General features: G+C 41.7%; 1 protein-coding gene across 11 annotated transcripts in view; it reads right to left on the minus strand.

Annotated features, from left to right (window-relative positions):
• The window catches only part of CTCF (CCCTC-binding factor), a 38,882-nt gene that overhangs the window by 15,829 nt on the left and 10,976 nt on the right, over positions 1-12,077 (minus strand). For 4 of the 11 annotated variants that reach the window (XM_049806846.1, XM_049806845.1, XM_049806848.1 and 1 more), the window contains one exon: positions 10,948-11,042. The exons of 3 other annotated variants lie outside the window; for them this stretch is intronic. In XM_049806846.1, the coding sequence (XP_049662803.1) occupies positions 10,948-11,001 (54 nt within the window). In that variant the 5' untranslated portion in view covers positions 11,002-11,042. 4 more of the 11 variants (XM_049806854.1, XM_049806851.1, XM_049806849.1 and 1 more) reach the window with 3 other exon arrangements.

Consider the following 12,077-nt stretch of genomic DNA (forward strand, 5'->3'; position numbering starts at 1 on the left):
GGAGTTCAACTCCTGCTCCCACTTCTGGGCACAGCCTGGCCCCTGAGCAGAGCAGAGCAGAGCAAAGGATGATGCATGGTGCCCTCTTCGGGCCGAACGAGCTGCAGCAGGCAGACAAGGCTTAGGTACAATTTTATATCAATGTAAATGATGGAGACTCAGAGCTGGTGGACTCTAATGATTTCTCACGATACCTGGGTTAAATCTATCCACAGTCATAAACAAACAACAATATTAAAGTTTATCATTTTGGTGGGCCTTAACTGTAATTCTGAAAATAGTTGCGTTCAAGCATAACATTGAGATTTTTCTTCCTTCTCAGACCATGCAGGATTCTTCTCTGCAGTCAGGGTAAAATATGAAATTCCTGTATTCTCATTCTGCAGGAAGGTTGCTTCCAGAGTAATAATACCTGAAAGAAATTATCATTTTGTAGCTGTCTTTTTCCCCAAATGAAAATAACAAAAATCATAGTAAAGCAGTATTTTGTAAGTCTACCTCTGTTTCGGGTGCTTTGCCTTGGGAAAAATGAAAGCAGATTCCACAACCATGTCAAATACATTCCCTGCATCAGGATATACTTTATTATACCCCTCACATAAGTGTTAAAAAGGTACCAAGGTCAATTTTACTGCTGAAGCAAGTAACAAAAATGCCGGTTTCCTTACAAAGCTTGTGACAAAGTTCTGACTTCAATTCCAGATTTGGTAAGAGACTTCCACATTTTCCTATTGGATTGACTGGCCTCTCAGACCAACTAACGGAATCTATTTAATCTGTCTTGTGAACTCAACACTTAAATCTCACACCATACTACTTTCAAATATCTACACTTAATCTTGCATATGCATTTTTGAAATACACAGGCTTACATACATAAACATGAAACAGCTGTTAGTCTTCACCAGCTTTAAGAATTACAGGACATGTAATTGTTATTATTTTTAGAGTCTCCTTGCTTTTACTCTACTGCCTTTTCTAGTATCATCCACTTCTGTTGTGAGAGCAATATAGTTCATATTGTTCTTCAGCCTGCTCAGACTAGGGACATCTATTAATGTCCTGTCGTGATATTCATTATGTTGTGGGCAGCAGCAGTCTCCAGGGGGCACCAAATACCCAGAAATGCTGACATATGGCTTCATGTGCACTCCCTGCAGGGATCCAGCCTCTCCTTTCCTTTACCACCCATCAGCTTTTCCAGTCAAAGCAAATCCATATGGATAAACAGCTGAAGTACACAAGATGATGTAAGTACTTAACACCGGCCAGCAGGCGATCAGAACTAGTCTTTGGTCTACAGCAACTGCAAAACAATTGGAGCAAATTGTTTTTCAATCATCTCAAGTAGTTGCAGAGAGACAGAAGGAGAAGCCTCTTCAGGTGACCAGAATTCTCTGAACAAGAAAAGGATGGACAGAGCTAAACAAAAGATAAGAATGTGGTAAACGGCTGGGAGAGTGGGGGAGGCAATAATAACAAAAGATTTAAGACAGAGGGAAAAAATGGCAAAAGCCCATCTGCAGAGCTAATGCAATTCCACTTTGGGGCCTTGTAGAGGAACAGAGCAGAGGTCAGCAACCTTGACACAAACACATGCAGCTCTGAGCAGTTCAGGTCAGGCTCTCATAAGGACCTCCACGTTAATTGCCAATATCAAAGTTGGTAACAAGCCTGCTAAGTCACCTGAAAGCAAGCCAACAGGCCAAGATTTGCCAGTGTCCTCTAGGATCCTGCAGAAGCAGGTCCTCCAGTGGAGCGGTTGGAAGGCATCATCTCAGACTCGCGCAACAGAAAATCCTGTGTCCACCAAGGAACAGGTCACTCACATAGATGTAGACTTTTGCACATGGCTCACGTTGTCAGGAAAGTTTGCCAGCCTAGGAATGCAGACTTACACTGAGACCAAATAAATGCCTGCAGGCAAGACTTAGCTTAAAGAATCCTCACAATGAAGGGTATACATGCGTGTGAAATAAGTGAAAGGCCTCTCACAACCATTCAGCAAAGAAACCAAGACAACCCTATTTTTTCCAGCTCCCTCTCTTATTTTAGAGATGATTATCTCTTACCCTAGAGTTACCTGTCGCTACTCACCACATCCTCCTGCGAAAGCCAGACCCCAAAGCAGCAGGCCCGGCGAAGCACGGCTGTCCTCCAGCGGCGAGCGACCCACACTGCAGCAGCGCAGCCGGGATGGTTTCCTGCTACCTCCTCTTTCACTGCCCTCTAGTTCATCCTGACTCCTGTACTCCAAAACTCAGCACACGGATAAGCATTTACTCCTGCGTGTTCCATGCTATGCACTACAGTCTGTTCCTTTCGGTAAATTAATCTGAAAATGACTGTTTTTAAAGCAAGGCTTTTGCCAGCAGAGGAACTGTTACAGTATTTTAAACAAAACTACAAACACTTCAGGTTAAACTAACAACATACCATGAAAATACAGAAATATACAGAAAGAATCTCAATTGATGTCTTGGCCAGCTCAAAAATTTTGCCAAGCTACCAAGATTTCTTCCCAAGAAAGTGTGGATTTTCAAATTAAAATACTTCTACAACTGGGGACACACAGGATGGCCTCTAAACTTGAGAGAAAAGGGAGCTAGACAAGATGTATGGGCTCTTTCTTTCCTATTAAATTCGCTCTCTGGACACTCTCCATCTCTGCTGTGGTGAGTTTTGCACTGCCTGTCCATGTCACTTCTCAATCACTCTGTCTTAAAGTATTAGCCAGGTTTTGTCCTTCTTCCGTTTCTTTTTTTTAAAACTTAAATGTCCTTTTTCACAAAGTGGGTTTTAGAGGAAGGTTTTATATTTATTGGAGGAGTCACCAGAAGATACCATCAACTCACTGAATGTGATCCCCACAGCTTGCTGAGGATTTTCCATTTCCACTAATTTTAACAGAATTGGATCTTCCTCATCTTTTTACAGATTCACTCCTAGAAATTACCCAGCCAAGTTCTGAGACAAAGTTTCCAACATTTCAGAGAACATGCGTCGCTTGCTACAACCAAGACCATTATAGCAGAACACTAGGAATAAAAACTGCTCAATATATTTTGCCTTGCCATTCTCCCAACTTTTTATTTCTGGCTTTTATCTTCAGCTCTCTTCCTACCAGTTACTGTACCTTATACCAACAGCTTAGTTCCACAATGACTGACTAAGAAGGAAAACAAAGCAGCAGGTTAACAGAAGATGATTTGGTAAATCAAGACTGGGGGGAAAAAAAAAAAAAAGAAAGAGAAGAGCTTCCAGAATAAGGATAGTGACCAAGGAAAGACCAAAGAACATTTGAAATCAACACCTCAATTCCCATGCAATAGCTCAAGCTAGTCTTAACACACATGCTCGCTCAACAGGCTCTACCAACTCAAATGAGACGCACTGGATCACTAAACAGCTCAATGCATTGTCACAATCCAATTAGCCAGGTAAAAAGTTGTGACATCCAAACAACAGACCTAAGCTTTCTCAAATAACTGAGAGGCAGCTCATCTAAAATACTGAAACAAGCAGAAATAAGATGGGGTATGCATTTGATACAACTGACACCTCACTCCAGTGAAAGGAATCAAAAGATTGCTTGAGAGAAAGTAATTTAATGCCAACAGACCTACTAACTGCAGCACAGGAAAAAGTCTCAGCCCAACTACAATAGAATGTTTTGCCATTCTGGGTCCCCTCCAAAAGCCTCACACTTAACCAACATAGCATTCAGCTTGAAGGTATAAACTCTTAACATTCAGGAAGATGATTTAAGAAAACTTCCAGTACAGCAAGGCAGATAAAACTCAACACATCAACACAAAGACAGCATTCAATTAATGCAATCCTACAACAGCATTAATCTTAATTGTAGAAATATTAAAGACAACTTGCTGTAGATGTCAATGCAGACAGTACAAACCCAGAGACAGATGTTTATATATTAGGATAGCTAGTGCCAGTGCATGTTCTTCTAGCTGGGTTATTTATAATAAAGCTACTGTCACAAAGAGGCATTTGCCTGCCTCTCAGCCAATGTTAAAAAAACAAACCCTGAACTGCATCAAGCTTCATGGACCAAATAACAGCAAAATTTATTTTTTTTTGTCAAACAAAGCACAGTCTCACTAAAAACTGTAGGACATTCAAAGCAATTGAAAAGTAGATTTAGTGCTGTAATATACAGTTCACTTGAGCAAAATAATAATAATAGAAACAATGAAACCACATGCTAGCTATCAATAAGTTTTTGACATTCATAAAATAATGAAAATATCAGCAGCTACATTAGTGCAAGCAAAAAAAAAAAGCCAAACCCCTGCAACACATTCAGACTTTGAACTCCAGTCAATCCACATACACATCCCACTCCAAAATTGTCATGGCTTTGACACTTATGGATTAGCCACTTATTAAACTTGATATGTGAGTGGAAATAAAGCACTATGTTAAAACATGGAAGACTTAGGTTTCTCCTGCATACCCTGGGAACCTCTGAAAGCTGAAGAGAGGAATAAACAAAAACTTCACCCAAGAGTCTACAGTTACACAGTATTTCTGCCACTTAAAGCAAGAGGAAGATTTAAAACAAAAGAGTCCAACAGGGTTTATGACAAACAGGCAATTTTTTTTCTTTTTTTTTCCTGCTTGCAGTCAATATTTATGTCTATGTAAGTATTTAAGGACATTAGCAGATGCAAAGTAACTGCAGTGCTTGGTCATTCTCCTTCCTCATCGTGAAATAGCCTTGTCTTTCTTCTGAAAAGCCTCCCAACTAAGCATAGTCAAAGATAAGGGAGTTTAACAGGTAAGCAGCCTTGGCATTTCCTCCAGCAGGGCTTCCCTGATAAGAGATGAACATGGCATGAATGTAACTTTTCTAAAGCAAACAGACATATATAAACCACAAAGCATTAAGCATAGCCTTTCCTAGTGCTGCTCTTACACACTACTCACTGCTCCCGATCTCCTGGGCATATCAGTAGTACCCATAGATAAGCAACAAATCCAGAATATGAATTAGGTGTACGTGCAATCTCTTCTCAAAGCTCTCCTCTCTCAGTTTAAAAGCACACCAATTCTTGTTCTCCACACAGTGTGGTACTAGAATCAAAAAAATCCTGACACAATTTGGAAAGTGGAAGGAAGATACTTGAAGAGCTCTGTGTAGGGCCATGCACCCGCAGGCAGAGTTTGCTAGCTTGGTCTCAGCACTTCACAAACACCACTATAAAGCTTTTGAACTCAGAGTGGTTCTAGGAGTGGTTCTAGGAGTTGTTCAGCCACAGTACTACATTTAAGAGGCTCAGCTGGATCCAAACAGGCTAGCTGTGCATAAAGCCAAAGACCCACAGGTTATCCAGAACTCAGATTATATGCATAGAGACTGAAATTTCATACTAGACTCTCATCCATTTCTGTTGCTAACTGCCCATAGAAATACAGAAGATTACCAGGGCTAGAGTTACTTAAGCATCCAATTATAAAAGTTGTACAAAAGCTTAAGAATCTTGTGTTCAATTCTTTAGGAACAGGTGAAAGAGGGAACCACCTTTTTCCTCTTTTTTCTTTTAAAGATAAGCCTAGGAACGTGAAACTACTCAACAAAGCTCACAAAGCTTTAAGGAACAACTTGTGATAGGATATTTTTACAGTGCTATCAGATGCAAAACATGAAAGATATACTACCAAAAGCAGAAACTAGAAAGCTGGGATAAGTTTCTTTTATTACGTAATTTTCTCATGCTGGAAACTTAAAGCTTTCATTTGCCTACTGCATTAAATTCCACATCCACTGGTTATGACTGCTACACCCATCGCCAGCTGTTTTCTCATTTCCTCCTTGCCACTTACAATACTGGTACTGAAAACAAAAAAATTATCAAATATACTACTTCAAAAATCTATTACAGCTTTAAATAAAAAAAGGCAGTTCATTAATCCACTATTAAACAACTACTTTAAGAAATATTTTAGCATCTTGGAGAGAAAGTAAGGAAAAGGAAGAGCAAGAAAGCTAGAACAGAAGAACAAACTTCATAATGGGTTAATAAATACTTGTGCTTTTTCTGTGTACAAAAAGGGGCCTGTCAATGTGAAGAAGCCCCAAGAAATATGTAAAAAAGCTATAGAAATGACAGCTGCAATTGCAAACATAGTTGTAGAAGAATGGTTTCCTTAAGTACTGACCCTACAAAGGGATCAGATGCAGACAGCCAGCTTTGGTAGTGTCTGGAGTCCTGTTGGTCATTACCCAACCAAGGTGTCTGTGCTGGAAGGTTGGCCTCCCTAAATAGGACAGGGAGAAGAGTACATTCTTCCAGAGAGTGATTCAAAGTTTTTAAGTGGATCTCTACACTAGATTACCTTCTAGAGGAACCCACCTTTCTCCCCATTAACCAGACAGGAGACCACGTTCTTAACTTGCATAATGGTTTCATAATCCCTGTAAGACAGGAAAACACAGTGCTGCTGCTGAAAGAGCTGCTCTCACCTTTTCCCTTCCTTCACATTGATAGAATAATTCACTCACCATAACAAACTTGATCGAGAACTAATTCCAGCTGAAAACTAGTGCAGGGAAAAACAGTTAATTATGTCAGAACATGTTCAGTTCCTGATCCAATTCCCTACACAAATGCTTGGGCAGACAGAGGTAAGGGAGCAGGTTGAGTGCCAGGGCCACCTCAAGCAGCAGTGCCAGCTTAAAGCTTTAAGCAAACCACAGCACCAAGAACCCAAGAACCTTGTATCACAGAAGCTACATGTCTACACTGAGCTGTGTCCCTCCACTTTGTGCCATCCTGCCATCCACCAAGTATACACTACAGTGAAATTGCTTTCTCTCAAGCAGCCTGCAACTCTGTCACAGCCAGTTTGTGGGTGTTTCCTGTTTAAATTCAATAACATTTAACTGTGATCAAACCCCCACACTACTATTTTATTCAAATAGTTAATTGCAAACCAAAGTTACCTTTTACTTAAGCTTATGTGAAGGTAGCACACTTTGGGCCAGATGTTATCAAAAGTAATCTTTACCTTTTACCCTTATGGACTCCTCGGAGCACAGCCAAGCCATCTCCCTGGCTACAGGACATTCATTACTCATGGCTACCTTGGTGTAGAATTAGTACCAAACTGCATCCCGAGACATTTCTACACCTCCAACCTCTCCCCACCCCCTTTTCTTTTCTTCCTCTCCTTCTGTAACCTACAAAAGTAATCTTCCTAGTTGCTGCTCCTGCCCAGGGATCTTAGCAGAGCTCTTTCAAACATTCATCATGTCTCATGAAATAATTCAAAGTGATGAGAAACTTCAGTCAGCACTGACCCCTATTTTTCAGTCAGCAAGTAGCACACACCTGTGATTTTCTGCAATTACTCAGGATAAAGTTAACCTGTTACTTTGGATCAAGAACTCAGGGGAAGACATGAGCAAGACGTGAAAACAGAGTATAAATACAGGGTCCCCCAGCAAGACAGAAGGAAACTCAATTCTGTATCTTTCCTCAGCTGTTTGCAGAACAAGCTCCCTCTTAATCCTTGCACCTGACAGTGGCAAAAGGCCCCAGCATCAAGGCTCTACCAGAACTAATACTGCTAATTCTGCTGTAATAAGCTGTAGTCTACAATGGAGAGGAAAGCGTAATACAATGATGTCAACTGCTTGAAACTTGCATCGTCAAGACAAATAATAATAATGAAAAAAAAATAAATCACTGCAGTTACTGACAACAAACCCCCCACACATTCAAGTCACTTGGGCTATAACTAAACTTTTAACTTGACATGGTAAGCCTTAATGAAGCAAGCAGTCTGGTGGAAGCATTTCAGCTTTACTTCTGGAAGAACCATTTTTTCCTTGTTTTTCGTTTAGATTTAGAGAATTAAAATTCTATTGAGAAGGTAGTAGGGACAATTTTAGTAAATATTCTTGTTCTTAAACCTTGTTCTATTCTTCCTTAATTTCTCCTTCCATTCATATCTAACATTCTTTTAAATTTTAGTTTAAGTTTTCCCTATTTCTTCCAGTAACTGCTAGTGCAGTCTCAGATGACACTAGTTGTTTAGTCACACACAGAATTCTCTACTAAAAGTAGGAAAATGTGAATTAAACATTTCGATAGCAACCTTTTTTTTGGAAGTGTTTCCCTTTTCTTAATATATTAAAAGGTATTCTGTTTTGCTAGCCTGATGGTTCATTTCAGAAGGACAAACATGCAATTTTATCAGGTGTAAAATACAGAAAGATTTACACCTTAGAAGTAGCAGTCACAGAGGAATTAATTTTCAGCTGATGCTAGATCATAAAACTAATCAGTCCCTCCTTTTCCAGTTCTTCATAATATAAGTGATGAAGAAGCTCACAAAAGACCACTGGAATACTTGAAGGTAATAAACTGAGAACAACAGAAAACTATTTCAGGTTAAAACAGCCTGTAAAATCCACTGCCACAAAAAGTAGTCTAATACTGTAGGTAGATACTGGAAAAGGTTAATAGTTTTATCAACAAGTATTTGTGGTCATTTCCCCCCCCCATATTCATTTAGGCTTTCATTTAGTCTATTAGCCAACTGCTAACAGCAAAAATGGTGTTTCTTCATGTGATGGGTTGACCCTGGCTCAACACCAGGTGCCCACCAAAGCTGTTCTATCACTCCCCCATCCTCAGCTGGATAGGGGAGAGAAAATATAACAAAAGGCTTGCGGGTCGAGATAAGGACAGGAGAGATCATCCACCACTACCGTCACGGGCAAAACAGACTCAATTTGCAAAATTAACTCAATTTACCACAAATCAACCAGAGCAAGGTAATGAGAAATAAAATGAAATCTCAGAACACCTTCCCTCCACCCCTCCCTTCTTCCCGGGCACAACTTCACTCCCGGATTTCACCACCAAGCCCCTGTCCCAGGGGGACAGGGATGGGGTTTATGGTCATCACACGTCACCTTCCGCCGCTTCACCTCCCCAGGACGAGGGCCGACCACACTCTTCCCCTGCTCCAGCGTGGGGTCCCACCCACGGGAGACAGTCCTCCACGAACTCCTCCAACGTGGGCCATTCCCACGGGCTGCAGTTCTTCACGAACTGCTCCAGCATGGGTCCATTCCACGGTGTGCAGTCCTTCAGGAGCACACTGCTCCAGCGCGGGTCCCCCACGGGGTCACAAGTCCTGCCAGAAAACCTGCTCCGTGGGCTCCTCTCTCCACAGATCCGCAGGTCCTGCCAGGAGCCTGCTCCAGCGCGGGGTTCCCACGGGGTCACAGCCTCCTTCGGGAACCCACCTGCTCCGGCGTGGGGTCCTCCACGGGCTACAGGTGGATATCTGCTCCACCGTGGACCTCCCTGGACTGCAGGGGGACAGCCTGCCTCACCAGGGTCTTCACCACAGGCTGCAGGGGAATCTTCGCTCCGGCGCCTGGAGCATCTCCTCCCCCTCCTTCTTCACTGACCTTGGTGTCCGCAGGCTTGTTTCTCTTACATGTTCTCACTCCTCACTCCGGCGGCAGTTTCTCTCCGTCCCAACTTTTTTTCCTTCTTAAAAATGTTATCACAGAGGCATTACCACTATCACTGATTGGCTCGGCCTTGGCCGGCGGCGGGTCCGTCTCAGAGCCGGCTAATATGGGCTCACTCTCTCGAACACAGGGGAAGCTTCCAGCAGTTTCTTACAGAAGCCACCCCTGTAACCCCCGCCCCGCTACCAAAACCTTGCCAAACAAAACCAATACACTTCACAACCAGCCTGATCAGAGAAGGATTCTTCAGCCATCTGATGCAGTGTTGCACGATATCAAAATGGCAATACCAGACATTACCACACCTGAAAAGAGACCAGTGCAACAAGCTTCCTGGCATTCTCGAGACTTCATAATAAGCTACAAGCATTTGGATTTTGTTTTCCTCTAAGGCTTCATATCTAGATGAACAAGTATCCAAGAAGAAACTTTTTGGGAACAGCTATTCCTTTTACCTTTGCATGAGTACTCATTAAGTTGTGATACTCTGCCTGGATAAGGGAATTCAGGCCTGGATAAGGGAATTCAGGCTTCAAATCAGAGAAGGAAGTGCTCATCCCTGGGACAGTAACATGGGTCCTACTCCATGAACAACAGCTGTCCATGCAGTAACTATTAGTCACCTCACAAATTACACCCTGATGCCTATAAGGAAAACTAAAGTCAGTGCTAGTTAACTTAATGTCAGGTTGTCAAATGTAGAGGTGGAGTTTACTGTTGTTGCAGCAGGGACAGGAAATTCCAGGAGAGTTTTGGAAACACCTATGGCAGAAAGGTGGTGGACAAGACAAACTCTTGGACCCTAAATTAAGTTATCCTTGCTTTTCAATCACAGAAAAGTTCATCTGAATTAGTAAGTGTTGGAATAGATGTAAACAGAATTAAACCCAGGTGAACCCTAGACAGTGGCCCTCATGCTAAAGCTTTAAGTAGTTTAATCCATTTTATACACACATCTAATTAATTTGGACTTGTGTTCCAAATATTCTCATACACTGAGCCCTGAAAGTGCCATTACAGTCAACCTTCAAAGTAGATGAAGTAAAAAAACCCAAACCCACAAAGGCACTCAACCTTGGAGGAAAAAACCTTTCCTCCAGGAGCAAGGCCTCTCTGTCAGAGAAGCCATCCCTGCCTTCAAACTGCCCACTCATTCCCACCCACATCACCCCAACTATTCCTCATGTTAGCATAAGCATTTCTGAGACTGCAGCTAACTGGTCAGGAAACTAATCCAGGCCAGAACTCACCCAGCCAAAAAGATACTTATTTCCATCCAGACCAGGTCTCTGATGTGCCCAAACACTCAGGCCAGCCAAAAGAGAAGCACGGCAAGAGGGTTTCTTCCAGCACAGTGTAAGCTTTAAGTGTTCGGGAAACTACTGCCTTGGCATGGAACGCATACCACACTTTAAAACCCCTTAATTTACATTTATGTTCTTGACGCTTCTGCACTTCTGCCTGGACTGATTTGTTCTCTTCATGCTGGCTATTCTTCATGCAGCTCTTGATGTCAGAACACACTCTGGAACAGAACAGATGAGTCGTACTAGTGAAACTACATAAAAGAGAAAGGGAAGAGAAGGCGGGGGGGGGGGGGGGGGGGGGTGTGTGTGTAAAAAAAAAAGCACCATTTGAATGTTTAATGCTTGTTTAACAGAAAATGTGTAGTCCCACACCTCTTAGAAGAATAGCACTGAGAATTACTTGAGGACCCCTTCACTTGTCAAAAAAGCCTTAAACAAAACCAAGAGTATTTTAATCAGTTTTAATACTTTTCACCAGGAAGAATGAACTCATTTTACAAACTCCTTCTCGACCTCTTCTCAAACTCTTTAGCATTTACAGTTCTTACAGCCTAAGACTCTGTATGCCTCATGTCAAATTAAGAGTGCAATGTGACATTTTAGAGCTGGTTATGCCTACTTCAGATGGCCGCCTTCTCCTGTGCTGTGGAATACCAAGTCACAAGAGTAAAGCAGCTTTTATTGTCAAAAGAGTGTAAATTAGAGCAAGTATAACCCGTTACATACTGTCAATGCAGCAAGTAACACTATCAATAAAGTAACAAAATCAGCTCTAACACAATTCTAACCTTGTTACCCTGAGGAAGAACAGCCTCAGCTCGTTGAAGAGTTGCGAAGCTAGCTTCGTTACTCTTATCAATTAAGAACTTAAAATATTCACGTTTAGAGAACTAAAATATTTACAAGACAGCACATTATTTCTCATCTGTAATCCTTTTCAGTCCTCTGTGTGCATACATGCTAAAAACCCTGGGAACAGCAAGCAACTCCACAGGAGTAATTCTCAAGCGAGGCACATATTCTTGCTGCACTCAGTGATGCAGGCCAAGCAGTGTTGAATTTCACACTAGTTCAACGCCCTTTGAATTCAAGTACTTTTCACCCAAGTTGTTCCGTCATTTATTTAGTATAAGGCACTCAAATCTGGATTCTGGCTGCATTTTTTCCTTGGCAAGTATGTTTTTAATTTTTTTATCAGCTTCAAAGAGCACTGCTGATAAGAAGTTTGTAGGAGTTGTGGATGCTCAGTGACA

This window comes from Accipiter gentilis, chromosome 7 (genome assembly GCF_929443795.1).
Source record: "Accipiter gentilis chromosome 7, bAccGen1.1, whole genome shotgun sequence".
NCBI classification, from domain to species: domain Eukaryota; kingdom Metazoa; phylum Chordata; class Aves; order Accipitriformes; family Accipitridae; genus Astur; species Astur gentilis.